This window comes from Aquarana catesbeiana, linkage group LG03, assembly GCF_042186555.1.
Source record: "Aquarana catesbeiana isolate 2022-GZ linkage group LG03, ASM4218655v1, whole genome shotgun sequence".
Taxonomy (NCBI): domain Eukaryota; kingdom Metazoa; phylum Chordata; class Amphibia; order Anura; family Ranidae; genus Aquarana; species Aquarana catesbeiana.
The window spans coordinates 292,789,498-292,812,871 of NC_133326.1; the positions used below are offsets into that span (position 1 = coordinate 292,789,498).

Below are 23,374 nucleotides of genomic sequence, written 5' to 3' on the forward strand. Positions count from 1 at the left end.
CTGTCAAAAACATCAATGATGTTCTTCATTTTTTGTTGAACATCATTGATGTTTTCCTTTATATTTTCTAAATCATGATTGCACCCCATTCTCTCCCCGATGAGGATCTGGGCACTTTCACTGGGGAAATGAGATTCTTCTTCCACAACATCCACATCACCTAAAAGAAAAAAACACACCATGTATTATAAATATCCAGGCATACATCTATTACCTGAAGCTGTGGTCTCAGGCACTCACCTTTTGTGGTGACAATCTGGCCCACTTCATAAACCTCTCCCTCCACATCCTCTGCTTTGGTTTTGGGATTTCCCCTTCTTTAGGAGGTGGGGGGTCCCTGGTGTCCTCAGATGTCCCAAGTCTTTTCTCTCTTATGTGAATAAAAAATAGGTATACTTAGCACACAGATATTTGTGGGCAGAAATAGGAATATGAAACATTACTTGGAAGTGTCTTACAATTGTCTGTTTTGGCAGAGTTCCAAGCTGAAGAACACTTTATTTCCTTTCTAAAGCTGGAATACTTCCCTTTTTTGTTAAAGTATCAGACATGTATACCCCTAGTATCCACTGGAGCACCTGTGTGGGACACCCTAAAAAGTTTGTTCTGGTGTCCCACACTAGTGCTCCTGTATCCAGATGTGTAAACAGCTGCTGAGTGTCCTCTCCTTACACTGAATCGAGTTTACATATCATTCTAGTTACAAACCCATCTAGACAACAAACTTAATTTAATACAAATAGGCATGAACAAATGTAGTTAACCTGTATCTGCCAAAAACATCTTATAAGTGGGTAAACGAATGATGTTTCCTACGACCGATTACTGTGCCTGTGTGAACATGAAAGTTGTTCATAAAATTCCCAAAATTCCTGTGCAGACTTTTCACAACTTTAGTCATGATCTTGGTGTTTCTCACATTTGGGTTTGGATAAGGTCCATACTTCCCGTCATAGTCGGCCCTCTTCAAGATGTCCACCATCTCCACCATCTCTATAAAGGACATAATTGAGGCCTTCAATATCCTCTGGGATCGGGACGCTCGTGGCTCCAGGCTTTTGTTGTTGCTGCTGTCCTCTGCATGCGCCTGTTGTCTCTCCGCCATGTGCTCTCCCGCTGCGCCGAAAGAGAAGGGGCGGGGAATATACTAGAAAGAACGTCAGGGGCGGGCAGAGTTTCACACACGCGCAGTGTATATAAAGTGAAATTCATTGATATGTTCAGGGAGCTGCCCTGTCTGTGGCAGGTGAACCACCCGTTTTATAATAATCAAAGAGGCAGGCAGCGCTGGAGAAACTGCTTGGATTGTGAAGCCGATGATCCCCACGGCAGACATCAGTTATTTAACGTCCAAAATTGGTGGCATGGGGAGCACTTATAATAGGGAGCACAAGAAGGTCCAGGATTCTCAGAGATCAGGAGCAGCAGCAGATGACATTTATGTACCCAGGCTGTGGTACTATGACAGACTGCATTTTCTGGCAGACCAGAGGGAACCCAGGCCAGCACTCTCCAGTCTTCAAGGCTTCCTTCCCCCCAGCTGAGGCTTCCGACGACCAACCTGGGCCTTCCTGGCAGCAACATGTGGAGGAGTCCAGCTTGAGTTGGGTATAGAATTTTTCAAAATATTTCTGGTAGTCAAATTAACGATGTTAAATATATGTCAGTTTTGATAACTAATTTCTGATTTCACAAAGTGTTTTACATATCAATAGACAGTAGCCCCAAATGATTGGGACAAGAATGAAAAATGCTGGGGTCAGAATGATAGTCTTTTCTATTTTTTAACATTCAATTTGCAGTCATGAACAGTCATGAGCTGAAAATAGTGTGTGATTGATGAACCAAAAAATAAAACTATGTCCCTTTTTCATACACAGGAAAGTCTCAGCCAGGGGGAGGCCGTGGAAAGTGGCAGCCAGGAGTTGGGGGGGGGTAAGTGGCAGCCAGGAGGTGGCCGGGCCCAGTAGCTTGCCCAAATCCCAGGTCCCTCCCCTCGGCCTTCCACAAAAAAGCGCCAGGAAGAGGAGTAACCTGGAGGAAGCAGCACTTGGCCTATTTCTGAAGGCTACTGTGGCCCTCAGAAACCACCCCAGTCTTCAAGAGGACTATGCCTGCATGACAGCCTGCAAAATTCTGGAAATGGAGGAGGGCCAACGCCTCTTATGTGAGGAAGTGATCTTACAAGTCCTAAATAAGGGGTTGAGTGGCGAACTCACAAGCCAAAGACACATTTGTGAGTTGAACCATGGTCCTCCTCCTCCTCCTCCACCTCCTGCCACAACTCCAACACCAGAGCCACAGCCTGGAAAGAAAGTGTGTAAGGAAGACAAGAGAGTGATGGCCTGGGTTCAGTCTGGTCTTACAAAAGATGCAAGCTGTTGTATGACCACAGCCTGGGGACAGATATGTCATCTGCTGCTGTTCCTGATCTCTTGTAGTCCTGGACCGGATTGTGCTCACTATTATATGGACTCCGCAGGCCACCAATTTTGACTGTAAAATAATTGATGTGTGCCCTGGGTTACAAAGGCTTTGCAAATTTCACCAGTTTCTCCAGCGTTGCCTTCCTCTTTATTGTGTTATGACCCAGAATAAATGGCTATTTCTCTTTCAAAAATACTTGGCTATGTGTCTTCGTTCAAAAAGGACAGTTTGTTTGTGAGTAGACAGGTACATTTCAAAAATACAATGTCAAATTAACAAGGGACACCAACCAGCCTCCTTGAGGTTAAAAAATACAAGATAATAATGGTGCTGTGGTAACTTGACACACAAAACGAGAAATAATATTATGGAGAGCATTAGAAAAAAAATGCAGATCTTGATAAAAAAAAAGAAAAAAATTAGAAACATTATTATGGAGATCTGACGAAAAACAAAATGAATATTGTGCATGAGATCATGAGAAATAATAAAGAAATCAGTTTGTGAAAACTCTGTGTGAATATCATCAGCAAAACATCTTCATTCTTCTAGCATTATAAAGAAGAAGATTTCAAAAATTGTAGCGTGACGAATGTGCTATCTCCGTTAAAAGTTACTAGTTTTACCAGACCGTGCGCTTCCATCTGGTAATTTATTCTGAGCATGCGTGGCACTTTGTGCATCGGAATTGTGTACACACGATCGGAGTTTACGCAAACAGATTTTGTTGTCGGAAAATTTAAGAACCAGATCTCAAATTTTGTGCGACGGAAATTCCGATGTAAAATGTCTGATGGAGCCTACACACGGTTGGAATTTCCGACAAAAGGCTCCTATCGAACATTTTCTGTCAGAAAATATAACCGCGTGTACGGGACATAAGAGTTTTCACCCCCAAGGGGTGTTCAATTCAATACCTAGGAGCCAGCTACATAGGGTTAAAACAATCATTAGTGATCCACCACAATGAGAAGTAAGATTAAATTAAATGGAAACCAGGCTTGTTAAGCAAGGTTATCCAGTTTCATTAGTTAAAAAGGAACATATACATTTAGTAGAGAATAGGCATCACTATAGAAATGATAAAGAGAGAAAAAGAGGAGAAGTTAGTGGGACTTTAAATGAGGTAACAGGGGTCGTTCAAATCCCCTCCTCCATCCCAATTTGGCACATAAAAAATGGGAGAACAAAGGCGGGACTTTGCATGAAGCACACGGAGGCATGAAAAATTCATTTAACATAAAACCATTTTTAATTTTGATTTCAAATTGTCATGGAATTTTTATTTATTTAACTCATTGCATTATGCCCAATATCAAGGTATATACAATTCATGAGGACCACATAATTCATTTTTGTTGGTACTTCAACAAGGAGTTAATACATGTTGAGCAGAAACACAGAATAATTGATGAATGATTATACACATAGTAAAGAATACCTATTACAGATCATTGACGCACTAAAGCGTAGCTTGAAACAGGTAAAGGAAGAAATTCATTATATACAAAAGAGAAAATACCTGTTACAGGTTATTAACGCATTAAAGCGTAGCTTAAAACAGGTAAGGAAATAAAAAACATGAAATAGGAACGACCATAGAGATTTCATGAATATACACGTATATATGCACTCAGCCGGGGAAGCGGAAGTCACAAGGACACCGCACATCCCCCTGGCGGCACGTTGGACGGGATTGGCGTGGGCGCTTCCTGCTAGATAGCCTTGCTGGCTTGGCTGCCTGGCGCGGTTTTGCCCTCCTTCCCTCCTCACATGTGCCGCAATGTGACGTTGGGGGCGTGGTTAGTGGCGGTGCTTCCTATATAGGCTTCCCCCCTTGTTGGGCCCCCTACACAGATCCAATTTTCCGCTTGACATCATGCATCATGAGATTTTATCTCTCTCTCACTTCTCCATAGGTAATCAAACTTCTTTCCATTTCACTCACTATTGCTTTTTTATCCCTTCATCTTTTCATCCTTTTTACCCTTTATTCCCTGACACTTGTCCTTCACTCTTGCACCCACTTTCCATATTTATTTTCACACTACCCACATTTCACTTTTCATTTTCTTTTTATTATAATATATATATATATATATATATATATATATATATATATATATATATATATATATAATTTTTTTTTTTTTCATTTTTTACATAGGCTCCCCACTTTTGGGGTCACCCCACACAACCTCCTTTGGTGCTATTCTACACTTGGCCAACTCGGGGTGCAGCCTGTTGGGTTGCTGGCGCCCTTCACGGCCCCTCGGCTCCCGGCGGGGTCGCTTCTGGCTGGTTTGGGACTCTCCATGGCCATGCTACCATTGCGCAGATTCACCAGTAAGTATGTGGGTTGAATAGCCATGTGGGGGGTTCTCCCATATTGTATATTTTCCCACATGATCCCTCTAGAACAGATCTCATTATGACTTTTTTCTTATCCTAGATTACATACACGGTATTGCTCCTGACGAGTGGCTATAAGGCCACGAAACGCGTAGAGCTAAGAACTACCGAGTTGTGTATATATTCATGAATTCTCTATGGTCGTTCCTATTTCATGTTTTTTATTTCCTTACCTGTTTTAAGCTACGCTTTAATGCGTTAATAACCTGTAACAGGAATACCCTATTATGTGTATAACTATTTCCTCTTTTACCTGTTTTAAGCTACGCTTTAATGTGTTAATAACCTGTAACAGGTATTTTCTCTTTTGTATATAATGATTTTCTTCCTTTACCTGTTTCAAGCTATGCTTTAGTGCGTCAATGATCTGTAATAGGTATTCTTTACTATGTGTATAATCATGCATCAATTATTCTGTGTTTCTGCTCAACATGTATTAACTCCTTGTTGAAGTAAAAATGAAAATGAATTATGTGGTCCTCATGAATTGTATATACCTTGATATTGGGCATAATGCAATGAGTTAAATAAATAAAAATTCCATGACAATTTGAAATCAAAATGAAAAATGGTTTTATGTTAAATGAATTTTTCCTGCCTCCGTGTGCTTCATGCAAAGTCCCGCCTTTGTTCTCCCATTTTTTATATAGAAATGATAAGAGAATTCCATTTGTGTCACAGTATCATCCATATTTACTTTGTATCCATAATATCCTTAAGAAACATTGGGGTTATTAAGAGAGAACTATCCGAATATTAGTCCAAGCTCCCCCTTATCCTCATACAGAAAAGGTGGAACTCTAAGGGATCGATTGGTTAGATCTAACCAATATACCCCTCCCAGCCCATTAGTAGCCTAATACTCTGGATCTGGACTTTTTCTTATTTTTGGTCAGTGGGATGACCAGATTGCATTGCACTAATTAAAGACTGGGTGCGGCTTTCCTCTACTTTGAAAAGTTATATATATATATATATATATATATATATATATATATATATATATATATATATATATATATATATATATATATATATATATATATATATATATATATATATATATATATATATATATATATATGTGTGTATATATATATATATATATATATATGTATATATATATATATACATATATATATATATATATATATATATATATATATATATATTCCCGAATATGCCTTGCAGACTTCAGTCATCCCTTGCAGAGCCATATGCTGACAAAGGGAGAAAATAAGCTGATGACTTATCAGTGTGTCCCTTTATTATCCAATCAGCAAGCTGCAAGGTGGCACAACTGTATTCTCCATCAGAAAATGTGATGTCACCCTCCTGGCTGTACCGTGTTGGAGACGTGTATGAATTGTACAACTGTAAGGATAGAATTACAAACCATTTGACAGACAATATAGGTCACATAATGGCATTTCCACGCCTAACCTTACCTGCGTGCCTGGAGTTCAAATTTTTATATTATTTTCTATTGTTGACATATTGTTTTAAATCAGTTTGCTATAAGAAAACAAAAAAGTTGGTTAAATACTTCAAATCTTCTGTATAACACTACAATATTGTGATGAGATTTTAGAACGTATAGAGCTGTATACATTATCTGAGACATTTCCCATATAATATGAAGTGGTTTTCCTATGAATTAAAAAGTCAACATTCTGTTTTAATGACCTTGCTTTAATATATTTGAGGGTTGTAGAAAAATCTATTTAGAAAGCTTGAGGTCTCCTATATATCAAGAAACACCTTTATGAGCTTCTTCCAGAATAATTGATTATTTGCACCAAGTCATGTATTTGTGAAGTTCAGAATACCCCAGGGAAATAATGTAAAATAAATTAGGAGATTAAATGTGAGAAAATTGGTTTTTACTAGTCACATTATTAATCTCTTTCTAAAATGAGTTTTTCATCAAAGTTTGCCATTGAGCACTCCAGCTAGTGTCTTGATCAATAAAGGAATTAATTCAAGAAAAAAAAAACAGCCAAGGAAGAATGTAAAAAAAAAGCTTGCACTATGTTTTTTTTTGCAATGTACGCAGTTTAACCTGTCATTTTTAAAGCATACTCTGACAAAAGTAATGATTCAATTGGTGTCATAAATTTAATTTTGTGTCAGAAATAAAATGACTAAGAAAATGAATAGGACAACTCATATCTCTAACTGGATTGTTTAATGTATCTATTGCTTTTATGCATTTGAAAATGATACATTTTCAAATTTACAGAAAACATTTTTTTTTTTTAAATAAACATCCAAAAGAAAAGAAAATAGAGAGGTTACATTCAATTTTACCATTTTATTGCCATTGTATTAAAGCACAGCAATAAAAGGATGTAAACAAACTCATGACTGCTATATTAGTCTACATTTTTTGTTTTAAATGGCACAGTACTTTCAGATAAATGTGATTCACTTCTATAGGTTTAGAAAACATGTGCCTCCCACCCCACATTGAACTTGGGCAAATCTGTGTCCTATGGGATCCCAGGACACTCAAGAGTGGTGTTAGGATGGAGATGGAGAGTGGAGGGAGATTGGGCAACATGCTTTCCACAATATCCAGTGTGAGACATGAGTCCAGAAGCACAGAGAGAGACAACTCTGAGCATCTCCGAGTTCAAAGTTGTCAAATTCCAACCACTGTGGCCAGCAAAACAGAAGATCAAAGACAGACAAAACAGAAGGACTATGACAAATATCCTTTAACAAATTTCTGGCTCCTGAGAGGAGGTCCCAATAATATCAGCATTGCCTTGAAACAATAAGGGGTGGGGATAACAAAACCAGTCACTCTGTTCATGAAGAGAGAGCAGTTGTGTGACCCATCTTAAACATGAAACTGTTGTCCCACAGCATGCTACATGGTTGCATTGAGGCTTTGTTTTGCAACAACCAATGCAAAAATAATAAAATTGTTCCAAAGTTTAAATGGTTTTTACCTTAGTGCATTCTCGACATTAGGGTAAAAAACTTAACTTGTTCTCCCCCCATGCCTAAATACTTACTCAACTACTCTCATTCAGTGGTCCCATTAGGGTTGGTGTCACCTGGTGTGGTAAAATTTGGTGTCACCCCCCCCCCGGCACTGAGCAGGTTAGCGCATCAGCACAGCTCATCCCCCTAATGTAAACCCCCCCATGTATTCCCCCTAATGTAACCCCCCTATGTAATCCCCCTAATGTAACCCCCGGTTTAATCCCCTTAATGTAACCCTCCCCTGTGTAATCCCCCCAATGTAACCCCTCGTGCAATCCCCCAAATGTAACCTCCCCTGTGTAATCCCCCTAATGCAACCCCCCTGTAATCCCCCTAATGTAACCCCCCAGTGTAATCCCCCTAATGTAACCCTCCCCTGTGTAATCCCCCAATGTAACCCCCCCCGTGCAATCCCCCTAATGTAACCTCCCCTGTGTAATCCCCCTAATGCAACCCCCCTGTAATCCCCCTAATGTAACCCCCCCGTGCAATCTCCCTAGTGTAACCCCCACCCCCCTGTATATATCCCCTCCCTACATTTACCGCCCTCAGATCAGCGTGGATCTGTCCACGCACATGTCCCTCCATCTAGGCTCCATCCGCTCTGAGGAGTGTAATTGTTATAGGCAGCCGGCACCTCTCCCAGACGTCACAACGTTCACGCAGGTCCCGGAGTGACGGGCTGCAATCGAGAGCCGGCCGGCTTGTTTATACTGCATCTTTTTATCATTTTAATTGTAAGTGCAAAACTTTTCTTTATCTAATAAAATCACTTAAGATTTTACACTATGGAAGCTTTTATTTCTTTATGGGGATCAACTGGCAACACGTGCCTTTGAAGGATAATACCTGGGAAGAAGCTGTGATTATCGCTCCATTTCTTAAAGGCCCAGGCTGGGTATTAAGCCACAAGCGTGTCTGATCTCCTGTAATAGGAGATCATTTGGAGTCGGCAAGTGGCAGTGTGTGTAGAGGTGGAGGTTATATTTTTCTCAACCATGACTCTTGAGTGCATCGTGTGTCAGTTTGACATCTGGAAATCATCTTTATACAGTGGACTATTCATAATATGATACAATATGATAATTAATCACACAACACAAGATAAAAACACTAATGTCATTCTAAACTCTCATTATCATATCCCAATATAGGCCTCAATCCTGAAGCAGATTAGGCCACTGTGATGGGCCAAGTTCAAAATTTATCTTCGTTTAGGACGCTCACCACTTCCGTTCGTCTTTCCTCCATACACAGATCGTAGGTATGACACATGCGTGTTAGCTTGATATAGACTGCGCATGCGTAAAACTCCGCCCGCCTCTGATGTTCTTTCTCTAAGATTCCCCGTCCCTTCTCTCTTCCGTGCACAGTAGGAGCAACATGGTGGATAAAGAGCAGGTGTGTGGAAATTATTCCAGTAACGAGGAGGAGGAAAGCCCGGAGCCTGAAACGACACGATCCCGGAGGAGGAGATTTAAGGCCTCCAATATGGCCTTTGAAGAGATGGTGGAGATGGTGTATATCTTGCGGAGGAACGACTATGATGGGAAACATGGACTGTACCTAAACCCTGATTTGTGAAAGGTCAAGATCATGACGAAAGTTATCAAGAGTCTGCGGCAGAATTTTGGGGTACGACGCTCCAAGGAGCTGGATCAGTATAGAAGAATAAAGAGAGTGCTTCTAAAAAGTAAGTACTTGTGTTCCTATCATTATTATTACTTGCATGCTGCGCCATGCGCTTTTCTTTACTGTTGTACATTTTAAAATGGCGAATTTCATGTTCGTGGGCACAGTAATCAGTCGTAGGAAACATAGTTCGCTCATTAAATACAATGTTTTGGGCAGATACAAGTTAAATACATTTGGTCATGCCTACTTGTATAAAATTAAGTTTTGTACATTGCTGTCTAGATTTGTTTGTAACTAGAATGAAATGCAAGCTTGATTCAGTGTAATGTAGGAGAGGACACTCAGCAGCTGTTTACACATCTGGACTCAGGAGTACTAGTGTGGGACACAAGAACAAACTTTTTAAGGTGTCCCACACAGGTGCTCCAGTGGATACTTGGGGTGTCTCCATGTGTGAAAATTGTCACAAAAAGGTATTCCAGCTTTTGGTAAGGTAAAAAATCATGTCTTCATCTTAGAACTGTGCCCAAAACAGACAATTGTACCCCACTTCCCAGCAATGTTTCATATTCCTATTTCTGGACTCAAATATCTGTGTGCTAAGTATACCTTTTGTTTCATTCTCATAGGGGAGAAAAGACTCAGAGGACAACACACAGAGGACACCAGGGACCCCCCACATCACCAAGAAGGGGAAATTAGCCCAAGATCCCCCCGAGGATCTGCAGGAAGGAGAGGTGGAGGAATTGGGTGAGATTGTCACCCAAACAGGTGAGTGTCTGACACGTGTATGGCTGTCAGAAACAGGCAGAACCGGCTGGCCATTATCCCGAAGGCATTCTCCATGACTCTTCTGGCTCTGGCCAGCTGGTAGTTAAAAACCCTCCTCACCGGGGTGAGGGTCCTCTGGGGGAATGGCCTCATCAGGTGCTCACCCAGACTGAACGCTTCATCAGCAAGAAAGACAAACAGGAGTCCATCAACGTTGTCCGCATCAGGTGGCAATCCCAGGCCACCACTCTGGAGCCGTTGTGCAAACTCCGTCTGGGCTCCTCCATCCGACATCTGGCCATTCTTCCCCATGTCCACATAGAGGAACTCATATTGTGCCGACACCACCGCCATTAACACAATACTATGAAACCCCTTATAGTTAAAATAGTATGACCCCAAATGGGTTGGTGGCACGATGTGGATGTGCTTCCCATCTATAGCCCCTTCACAGTTGGGAAAGTCCCAACAGTCGGAAAAATGGGAGGCCACAGTCTGCCATTCCTGCGGCATTGAAGGAAACTGTGGAGACAAACCAGAAAAAAAAATATTAGTACTTTTGCACACAACATTGCAAGCAGATTAGATACAAACATTCTTGGCCAACATCAGTATAACATTTATTTTAAGGAGTATAAGGGCCACTTATCAGATTAATCCCCTCCTCTGATGGCCCATTGTAAAAGGGGGAGTAGGGTTTGAGATGAGTTTGCCCCCCCCCCCCCAAAAAAAAGCCTCTGGCTCTTTGCCTGAATTTAAGGACAACAATAACATTTGTACAGATTTTAGGGGGTGTTTGAGGTAAAGCACTACAATGGAGCTGACAAAATACATTGTTAAGTGACTAGGCTATAGGTGTATATGGGCCCAAGATAGCATGCTGGGGAGGTTAGTGAAGGAAAATATGCATGTAGGCCAAAAAAGGAGCATTAAAATATTACAGCATGCATGGGCACAAAGGGGACATTCACAGCATATTACGATCATGGTAATTAGGGAATGATGAAAGAAATACAAAACATTAGCAAACATTAAATACAATAGAATGTGATGTTAAAGGACAAAACTTACCTTAATATAGTCCTTCTGCAGGACCTGAATAATAGCAGAACAGGTCTCTGGGATAATGATCCCCAGAGCCTGGGGGAGATGCCTGTCGAGAACTTGAGGTCCTGCAGGCTTCTCCCAGTCGCCAAGTACTGCAACGTGGTGACTAGCCTCTGCCCTGGAGTGATGGCTTGCAGGTATCCTGCCTGCTAATATAAGGGGTCAGCAAAGCCAACAGACGGTGAAAAATGGGGTCCGTCATCCTGAGAAAGTTCCTGAAATCATCAGGATTATTCTCCTGGATCTCACGAAGCAAAGGCATATGAGAGAATTGGTCACGCTGGAGCAACCAATTCTTGGTCCATGAACTCCTCCCCACCCTGTTCATGGACTGGGCTTGGGTCAAAGAATGAACCCCAACACCAAGCCTCCACACAGAATGAACTCTACGACGAGTACGTACACGCAACATGGCTTCAAAACGGTCGGCTGGTCAGAACGCACTGAAGAACAGCAAGGCCTGTGAAGAGCGAGCTGAAAATCAGAAATGAGCAGACAAGAACACACTGAAAAAACAGATACGAACTGTCTACACGCTCTGAAAAGCAGATACAAACCCACAAGCACAAACTGAAGAGCAGTAACGGACTGAAAAGCACGAAAGCTGAAAAGCACGAATCGTCTCTCACCAAAATTCTACTAACACGAGATAAACATGAGATTAGCAGAAGGAGCCCAAAGGGTGGCGCGATCGCTATTGTACTTCCTTTTTCTAGTCCCGTCGCACATGCTGTACGTCACCGCGTTCTGGATGGTCGGACTTTGGTCGGACTTTGGTTTGACCGTATGTAGGCAAGACCACTTGAGTGGAATTCCGAGTTCCATCGGAGAAACCTTCAGAGTTTATTCCGACGGCAAAACCGGTAGTGTGTATGCGGCATAAGAATATGCATGCATCATACATAGTAGGGGGAGTACAACTAGAGGAATCCATAGTGGAGAAGGATCTGGGGGTTCTGGTAAATCATAAGTTTAATAATAGCATATAAGCTGCAAATAATAATAATAATAATAATAATAATAGCATACAAGCTCCATTCCAAAGCAAGCAAAATTATTTCTTGTATTAAGAGAGGTATGGACTCCAGAGAGAGAGATGTAATTTTACCCCTGTACACATAATTAGTAATACCTCATCGGGAATATGCAGTTCAGTTTTGGGTACCAGAACCAAAATGGATATAGGAGAACTGGGGAAAGTACAGAAAAGGGCAACCAAACTGATAAGAGGCATGGAGGAGCTGAGCTATGAGGAAATATTAGAGAAACTGAATTTATTCTCTCTTGAGAAGAGGAGATTAAGGGGGGATATGGTCAACATGTATAAATTTTATAAGTGGTCCATATACTGAACTTGGTGTTGAGTTATTCACTTTAAGGTCATCACAGAGGACAAGGGGGCACTCTTTACGTCTGGAGAAAAGGAGATTTAATCTTCTAATACAGTAAGAACTGTTAGAATGTGGAATAGACTCCCTCAAGAGCTGGTTCTGGCCAGCTCAGTAGATTGCTTTAAAAAATCCTGAATTCTTTCCTAAATGTACATAATATAACTGGATACTAACATTTATTGCTAAAGTTCATCCAGGGAATATCTGATTGCCTCTTGGAGGATCAGGAAGGAATTTTTTTCCCCCGCTTGAGCAAATTGGATCATGTTTTGCTAGATTTTTTGCCTTCCTCTGAATCGAATGTGTGTATAGGATTGTGTATATAAGCATGTATCTTTTTTCCCTTTTATTGAATGAACTAGATGAAAAAAAGAGAAAAAAAAAAGAGAAACCCCCTAAAAAGCCACATGATGTACTTTTATTATTAGTCACATCACCCCACAATATAGATCAATATCAATCACAATTCCCACCACTCGCTGAAAGAAAAAAAACACAGTCTGCCAATATTATCTTACCCAGCCAACTGCTTATGGCAGCTCTAATAGATGATAGCTGATATAAAAAAAGGACGGGGTCTACCCAGTTATGTCACTGATCATTTTCAGACATGACTATATTTTGTCATTGATATTCTTTTATTTGTTAATAAGTAGAGGTACTATGTACCTCTTACCCATTGACATGGGGGTATATGGGGCCCCCTTATTGTTAAATAAGGGTTCTAGACAACCCCTGGGCCAAGGTACTTGGAAAGAAGTCCTTGGGACAAGGTGCTTTGCGAGAATGGGGTCCCACCTAGCAAGATACCCCCAATGTTGAGAGCATGTGGCCTTGTATAGTTCAGAAGGAGGTGAGCCACATGCTCATCCCCACATTCTTGGCCAGCCAGGTTGCATACTGGGATAAGTCTGGTATGGATTTTTTGGGGGGACTTCATGCTTTTTTATTGACCTTTGTGTGGAGTCCTCCCTTAAATCCAATTTTTTTTATGGCATACCCCTTAAAATGCATACCAGACCTAAAAGGCCTGGTATGAATTATGGAGGGAAATCTCATGCTATTTTTTTTTAACCATTCCTGGCTCCTTTGTTTACATGGCCTGGTCATGTAAGTGAACAGGGCTGGGTGATGTCTCTAGCTGTTAAGGAACTGCCAGTGTCTGCAACCACTGGTGTCATTCACAACCAGTAACAGTGGGAAATAATACAACTATCTATTATACATGAAGTTTGGCTCCTGAAGAACAAGTAAATGATCATTTGATCGTTGGAACGCAAGGTTCAGTCCAAATTTATGTTCACACTAAACTGTAAGCTTATCCCTATTCACAAACTTCATTTTATGTACTTCCAGTAGATGTAGTAATGCTAATAGGTTTTTTGCAGGCATGTTCTGTCGTGCTCATCGTTACAAGCTCTGTCTTGGACTATTGCATGTAGACCGGAAGTAGCTGCAAAGTGTCTGGAGGGCAAAAGGATGAAAGAAAAGGGTAGTGTATTTTTCTTTAAAGAAGAATATTGTTTGATACAGTGTTTTAGCTAACTGTCTGTCTTCCAGATAGGATTTACATCTATCCTAAAATGTTTAATTAGGCTGTAAATGATCTCTAAATGTTATTCCCCATTCAAAATTATAGTCATTGTGCAATGTTACTTATAACAAAGTGCAGCACTAATAAAAGCATTCAGGATTAATTACATTTACATGTAATCAAATATGTAATGAATACTGAAATCACCAAAAAAAGTTCAGAAAAAAACTTGTGCAACAAATCATTTAAACAAATGTGCAAATAAATATATAAATACGATAAATATTACATACATATAAAATCTCCATCAATCAAAAAAATGTATAAAATGAGTTCAAACACTGTGCAAAATAAAAAAAGTGTGTACGACAGTCCACCTCAATGGATACGCAAACAGTTATTCCAATGGCACACGTAATAAGTCCCCTGCAGAAACCTTTTTTCCTTAAGAACAGGAGAAGAAAAGCAAAAAAGCCTTCACCTGAACACCACTTGTGGTTACCAAAAAGCAAGACCTATGACGAATTGTCTAAACATGCTCATATAATGATCTCTTCAGTAAGGAAATCACTTGATCTCAAAAAGGGCCTTCATTACTCAGACAGCATCCACTGAAAAAGTCAAAGACAATGGATAACTCTCATAGTGTAGTATTGTAGATAAATAGATTTATTAAAAGGGATTAAAAGTACTCACAAAGCAGCAAGTTAAAATAGGCATGATCTGATATTCCATCAAACGTATGCTGGCCCCGACTGATGCATTTTGTCACAGCGGACGTCATCAGGGGGAGTGGCCATGATAATTGCAATGGCAATTACACCTAAGCGCAGAGTTCTTTGCTTTTTACACATTTTGCAATGTTGCTTATTACAAATTATATCAATGAATAGAAACAATACCACACAAAGATCTGCTATTTAATCCCTCATCACCCACCCAATTTTTAAAGTTTCCAGATTAAACTTGTATCCCCCAGGATAAATAGTGCTAAACATACCAATAAAACAACACTAAAAATAATGTATACATCAAATTTTGTCGATGATTAGGTTGAAAGTTTATTTATATGAAATACATGTATATATTATTTATAGTGCTAGTTTATTGGCAAATGTTTAGAAACAAATGTGCTTTCCTTCTCTAGAAAAGCACACCTCACAACCTTTTGAAAGCTTCATCAGAAGAAAAAAATTCTACTATGATGACATTCTACTATGATAACACAACAGAAAGGGAGAGGAATTTTCACACAGTTGTAAAGGCTCTTTTTTATTTTCTTTAAATAAAAAACATGTTACACTTACCTTCATTTTTTGCAGCATGCTGCAGCGCAGCTCACGGCTGCATTGCGGTGTGAATGGGACACACAGCAAACAATTGTTTTCGGTAGGGGAGATTTACCAAAACTAGAGCACTCAGAATCTGGTACAGCTGTGCATTGTAGCCAATCAGCTACTAACTTCAGCTTGTTCAATTAAGCTTGGACAATAAAACCTGATTGGTTTCTGTGCAGAGCTGATCCAGATTTTGCACACTCCAGTTATAGTAAATATTTTCTTGTGTGTTTTTGTGGTGACAAGTGATTTATAATTGAGTAAAACCCTTGTCACCGTACTGTGTAAATTAACCCTGACTGGATGTAGCATTTCTTTTCTGCCAACAATTTTCCACCTGGCTCCTTTCATTTCAAATGTTTGCATGCAGGAGGGTGATGACAGGGCTACCCACTGATCAACTTTTATAATTTGCCCAAACTTTGGACAAGGCTATCTAATTTATAGAACCAAACATAGTTGTTTTGAATCATATATATATAGGATACGTGCACTATTAATCTTAATAAACAAAACAGACACTAGCTGTGAATAGTGGAAAATCTTGCACTCCATCTATAAAGTTTAAAGGTCTCTGCGGTAACTAGATTTGCTGTTTGTCAGCAATACTGTGTAAGATCATTCTTTTGTGCACAGTCCTAATGTACTGTATGTCAGAAAATCCTCATAATCCAAGTACATTTTATGCTACCTAAATGCTTTTCACACCAAATTCAGCACATGAATTATAGTATAATATACAGGAGCGCTGAAACCCATGGTGTTTTATTGTGTGATGAGCACCTTTAGCATCCAACAGGATTTATCGAAAGGCAGATTGTAAGCCCACTTCAAGGACTTTCCTCCTCCATGCAAGTAGTTGCCACCCTGTTCACATGAAGAGAGATATACACAGGGGACAATTTATTTAAAGGAGAACTCCGGGCAAAAACTTTTTGACATCTTTTTACCTTGTTTTTGCTAATTTCCTACCTTCACTGAATATGCCATCCATTCTCTTGTTAGCTCAGTAGTTTCCTTGAAATAGCCTGCTAATTTTTAAATCAAACCGTTAATTCTCAGTGATTTCCTGTTTGTAAGACCGGTGGCTGCTATTCCTCCGATTCCCTCAGCCACCGGTCTTGGCACAGCCCATTTGTAGTTCTATTTACAGCAAGCAGGGATGTACTTTTGTTCCTGCTTGCTGTAGTGGGCAGACGGGACCACATGGAGGTGGTACAGACTGCGTCCTAAGAATGACAGCCCCCCTGGGCTGCTCTGAAAGACTGCATCGGTGTGTAACTGGGCTGCCTGTGAAACTGTGGCTTGCAAGAGCTGCTCATTGTGTGAAACTGTCAGGTAATGTAACTGCTTCCAGGGAGAAGACCAGCTATCAAATCTCAGTGGTGATATCGGGGGTTGGCGGGACCGAGGAGTTATCAAACACCAGCCAATGGGATGATGACTGGGTGGGCCGCTATGTTTCTGTGGCGCTGCCCCCTTTCTTAAGCAGCCCACTCATTGGCTGGTGTTTTATAGCTGCTCGGTCCTACCCAACCCTGACATCGCCGCTGAGTTTTGACAGCTGGTCTTCTCCTTGCAAGCAGTTACATTACCTGACAGTTTCACACATTTTGCAAGCCTCAATATCTGCTGCATGTTGCTTGGGCACTTCCCCTCTCCTCTGTCAGTGCCCACACGTGCTGCCAATCCATGCCAATCAGTACCGCCTATCCATGCCCATAATTGCTGGCCTATCAGTTCTGCCAATCAGTGACCATCAGTGCTGCCTATCAATGTCAATAAGTGCCAATCAGTGCTGCCAATCAGTGCCCATCAGTGCTGTCTATCAGTGCCAATCAGTGCCCATCAATACTGCAGATCAGTTCTGCTAATCAGTACCCATCAGTGCCCATCAATGCTGCCAATCAGTGCCAATCAGTGCTACCAATCAATGCCACCTATCAGTGCCAATAAGTGCCCATCAGTGCTGCCAAAAGTGCCGCCTAGAAGTGCTAATCAGTACTGCCAGTCAGTTGCCATCAGTGCCGGCTATCAGTGCCCATCAGTGCTGCCAATCAGTGCCCATCAGTGCTGCCAATCAGTGCCTCATCAGTGCTGCCTATCAGTGCTCTGAGTACAGGGATGGTGAGAGGAGCTCAGCAGCCAAGGCACAACTGATATATGTCGATGTTTATTATTGCCACAAAAGAAAAAAAAGTGCAGCTCTAACTTACTAATCAATAACATAACAATAATGGTGGAAGCCTCTAATGTAGGTTAATCTCAATAAACTTCAATATTACCACAATACCAGTCTCTGTGATATGTAATTTCTCATATAATACACATCAAACTGAAAATAAATCATAAAAAATTAAACTTAGCAGAGATGGTGGAAACCCCTCCCATAGATATTTGCCATACAGATTAACATCAAGTACAATCATTTCAGTGATAGGTGATTTCACATGTAATACATATCAAAAGGAGAATAAGACATACATTTTTTTTAACTTAGCAGAGATGGTGGAAACTCCTCTACAATACAAATGAACTTCAAGTGCAACAATTTTTTAGGTGGGAGGTTCACACCATTATGGCACTATGGCATTTTTTTTAGATTGTTACACTTAATTTTATATGTGAACAGCATAAGATCGCTACCATACATTATACTAATACATCACCAAAAAAATCATAAAAAACTCATATCAGATATAAAATAACAATAGGTAAAGTCCATAAATTCCAGTGAACAAATTATTAAATATATAAAGTTCATGTGAATCCAAGGAGGTTTTTTCCAGTGCAACTTCAACTTAATTGGATGTGCAGTATAAAGTGCCAAGTGCCAAGACAAACATCAGTGCAAAATTCGTGTTCCCCTCTGTATGCCCTCTCACTCACCAGAGATCCTAGACTCCCATAACAGAAGTCCGGTGCGCTTTGAGAGGGTGGTTGGGCTCAGTATTCCCGCTAGCTGTATCACTGCAGCTTGCGTTGTCCTCAATGAGCCATCAGAAATCCCGGAATCCCATTGAGAAGTGTGCAAACATTATGAGGACTGCTGGGCTCTGTGGTCCCACAGGCTGTAAACTCCAGCTACAAAAGGTGTCCTCAACAAACCTCCAGGGATGGGTACAGATGGCAAAAGAAGCTATATAGCGTAATTATGTATATTTATTGTTATTTATTGTCACCTATGGTAGCCGGCCGGCTACTTCCGGTTTCCGTTTTACATTGTTTTTAATGTTTTAATATGAGTGGAATTTTATTCAATAAATATACATAATTACGCTATATAGTTTATTTTGCCATCTGTACCCATCCCTGGAGGTTTGTTGAGGACAACACCTTTTGTAGCTGGAGTTACAGCCTGTGGGACCACAGATCCCAGCAGTCCTCATAACGTTTGCACACTTCTCAATGGGATTTCTGATGGCTCAGTGAGGACAATGCAAGCCGCAGTGATACAGCCAGCGGGACTACTAAGCCCAGCCACCCTCTCAAAGAGCATCCGACTTCTGTTATGGCAGTCCAGGATCTCTGGCAGTGTTACCAGACTGAAATTTACTGACATGACACCCAAAGATTACTGGCACAGCCACATTTTTACTGGCATTTCCAAAAGTTAAAAAAAAAATTGCACATTTCAGTATTTAGGGTACAAATATGTACAATATGCAATTAGCAATGTGATTTAAGGTAGCTATTAAGGCAAAAAACAAATTTCTTACTTTATTTTTGACACACTAAGTAAGTTTGTCAGGGAGAGGACTCTAATGAGAAATTAGAATAGGCACACACACATGAAATTGACTCTCACAGTGACACCGACAGCAGTGTGCAGCAGTATAGATAATGATGACACCTCAATGACATGTCCCCTCCTGAGTCACAGTGACAGTCTCTCTTCACACCAAGTGGTCCCTTCAGTCCACTTCAGTCCAAACAGCACTGACAGCTCCATTCCCAGCTTGCCTTGCTCCCATCCTGCAGACCCACACACAAGGCTCCGGCCGCTCTGCTCGGCTCCCTTGCACCATGACATCACACCGCAAGCTCAGGCACCGCTTCCCCCAGACACGCCCCCCACCAGCGCCACCCAAACATGATGTAGTAATCACTCAGATGGTGTTGGCAAGCTCTGGACCAGAACTGCGCAAGCCGAGCGTCACAGCCATATTTTTTACTGGCAACCTTTTCCTGTCACTAGCGTTTACTGGCAGGAGAAAATTACCATTTTTTTACTGGCTGCCAGTAAAATTACTGACGGTTGGCAACACTGATCTCTGGTGAGTGAGAGGGCATACAGAGGGGAGCATGAATTTTGCACTGATGTTTGTCTTGGCGCTTGGCACTTTATACTGCACATCTGATTAACCTCCTTGGATTCACATGAACTTTATATATTTATTAATTTGTTCACTGGAGTTTATGAACTTTATATATTGTTATTTTATATTTGATATGAGTTTTTTATGATTTATTTGTTGATGTATTAGTATAGTGTATGGTAGCGCTCTTATCCTGTTCACATTTTTAAAGGCACATGCACTTTGAGAGCAGCAACCTTGAATGTTAGTAATCACTTATATTTATATTTAATTTTATTCCTATGACCAATTATTCTTTTTTAATCACTTGTTTAGCGCAGTAATTCACGGTGTCATACACTATTTACCTACACTTAATTTTTTATGTTCTTGTTACTATTATAATGTGAATTATTGCACTTGAAGTACATTTTCCACCATCCCTGCTAAGGGATTTTTATGTCCTATTCTCCTTTTGATGTGTATTACATGTGAAATCACATATCACTGGAATTATTGCACTTGAAGTTAAACTGTATGGCAAATATATATATAGGAGGGGTTCCCACCATCCCTGCTAGGTTTCATTTTGTATGTCTTATTTTCAGTTGGATGTGTATTATATGTGAAGTTACATATCACAAAAACCGGTATTGTGGAAATATTGAAGTTTATTGAGATTTCCATACATTAGAGGTTTCCACCATTATTGTTAAGTTATTGATTAATAAGGTAGCGGTGCCCTTTTTTTTTTCATGCTACTGTGTTGCTCATGTTACCAATGTAAAGCATCATGTCACGGCTCTCTTTCTGTGTTGCGGCTAGGGATGTGCTAGGGAAGCACTGAATGATATTAGAAACGCTGCAGGAGGAGGAATATTTCTAACATGAGTACAGTGTTTATAAAATATAATTATGGGCATGTGTTTACAGTTAAGTAATGAATGAATAAAGCATGTAAGGGCAATATGTTTATCTGCTGTTCTGGCTAGAGGAGGGAAGATTACAGCTGCAGCCAGTAGCAGAAAACCTAGAGGAGGGTTTTTCAATATTTAATAAAAGTAAACTACATAGAATGACCTAAACATTTTGCATATGCAAGCTTTTACATTTCTAATTTCACTTCACTGTGTTGTGCTGAGTAGTGTGGCTGGAGAAAGAGTAGTGTGATTTATGTTGAAGTGGGACAGTTAAAATTTAACATGTACAGGCCTAGTGTAGCCACCCACATTCACTGCAATTCCCAAAGGGTTAATGGAAAATGTAGTTCCTTTTCCTGTAAAGAGAGAGGAGAGGATATGATGTAATCATTGCTGTAACACCTCCTCCTCAGCAGATCAAATTTTGGCATCTTTTGAATTAGACAGAAGACTTACTGAAATTTCAGTTAGACTTTTCTTTTCAATGGTAAGGAATTTCACAAATTCATTAAATGTTTAGTATTTTGTGTAGGGTGATGTACTAATGGGTGATTTTTTTTGCCGATCCTGGAGTTCTGCTTTAAGGCCCGTTAAAATTGTTTAACCATAAAGGGCCACAACTGGTCTCATGTGGATCAAATTTATCAATTTGCAAAGCATGTTTCGAGGGAAGAATTAATAATGGCTTGCAACATTTGTTACTTAATATATTTTAGAGTTTGTGATTTAACAAGCTATACACAGATATATGCCATGGGAATATGGATATTAAGTTAAATAGGTTACTTTCTTCCAGACTTCACTTTGTAGCCAAAAAACGCCAACTATAGGGAATATGTTATGACCCAATTTATTTTATTCTGAAAGAAGAAGTAATACTTAGTTCAGATGTCAGTGATCCCATTGTGTGAGTTGTGTTTACATTGGTTAAGTTCGTATGGTCCAATCGTATACCAATGGTCTTTGCTTCCACATTAAACAGTTGGTGAACTATCACATGAGGTATCTTATTTATGTCATCTGGGGTTTCACATGTCGTTTTCAGGATGTCAGTATGTCAGTAGGATGACCAGATGTTTTTGTGAACATTTTGGTGATCACTTTTCCTAATATTGGGCTAACATAGGACAAATAAAAATACCAATGTAGTAAAAATGTCTTCAATGCACATGTGTCTAATATTGAATCCTAAAATGGAGGGTGGTAATCATTTGATTTTCCAAAATAAAGTGGATAGATTTATTGGATCTTTATGGTATTTTAGCTTTATGACTCATCTACAGATTGGTTATATTCCAAATATAAATTGCTTTTACCACTAATCTATTGATTACTCATATTCAAATGAATTATTATTCCCAACTTTAAAAGTCACTCAACATTCTATATGCATAAATCCAAAGAATGTAACTTTGCTTGTGGTTTATGTAAAGTTTGGTCAAAGTACAGATGAGTATATCCAATATGCTGTCTGAGCCATCAAGGGCCTGTACACACAACCTGTTCCATACAATTAATACAATGTCAAATCTTGCTGACCTTTTCCTATCTCTGAACATTCCTGTAGGCCAGTGAAGCTGTTTATCATAAAGTTGAGCCAATAGAAATAAGTGGTGAGGGGATAAATGGAACTCTCTGACACTTCCAGGTAGTGTCAGAACAACTCAGTTTTCAATTATGATGGAAGGGTTTGGAAAGCTGCTGCAGATGCCTGCACTTCATTCCTGCAAAACAATGTTCCCACCTCTTCCGACGGAGTTCCGCTGAAACGGACTTGCCTGCACATGATCACACCAAAGTACGATCGTTTAGAATGTGATGACGTACGACAGGACAAGAAAAAGGAAGTTAAATAGCCAGTAGCCAATAGCTGCCCTTGCGTTGTTTTTGGTCCGTCGGAATAGCATACAGATGAAAGTTTTTCCCGATAGGAATTGATTCCATCGGAAAGATTTAAATATGTTCTATTTCTAGGTCCATCAGAATTTTCGAAAGAAAAAGTCTGATGAAGCCCACACACGATCGGAATATCCGAGTGAATGATTCCGTCTAACCTTTTCTGCCGGAAAGTCCGGTCATGTGTACGCGGCATAATAGTTATGAGTCCATGCATATTTTATTTTTCACTATCTTGCTGTCTTCCTTATTTTTGTTAAAACAGTTTTGCTTATTTTTGCTAACATTATGATAAGAAATTTGGAAACAAAGATAAATATTTATCATCTATGTTTTTTTTTAGGTAATATATGCATTTATTCCTTCAACAACTTGTTTAAATATCTGGATAAAATGAGATGTTTCCGAAAACGTTCAGCAATACCGGTCCTTGGAGTTCTAATATTTTGTCTCCTTTTCATGAACTTGTACATCGAGGATGAATATGTTGTGGTGAGCATGATTTAATTATACTGACCCATCCATTGCCTTTTTGCTAATTGCTAAAAATGTTGGCTACACTTTAGATATAATTAAAATTTCAGAACAGGTTTAGGCATCATGTTTAGTCACCACAATTAAAAAACTGTGACAAGTTGTGTTCTCATTTTTT

The 23,374-nt window shown here is 39.9% G+C and overlaps 1 protein-coding gene across 2 annotated transcripts in view; it reads left to right on the plus strand.

The window, feature by feature from the left end:
• Positions 1 to 23,374, plus strand: part of MGAT4C (MGAT4 family member C) — a 290,420-nt gene that overhangs the window by 242,056 nt on the left and 24,990 nt on the right. For both annotated transcript variants that reach the window (XM_073620209.1, XM_073620208.1), the window contains one exon: positions 23,066 to 23,214. In XM_073620209.1, coding sequence (XP_073476310.1) covers positions 23,116 to 23,214 — 99 coding nt within the window. In that variant the 5' untranslated portion in view covers positions 23,066 to 23,115. The remainder of the gene's footprint in view (positions 1 to 23,065; positions 23,215 to 23,374) is intronic.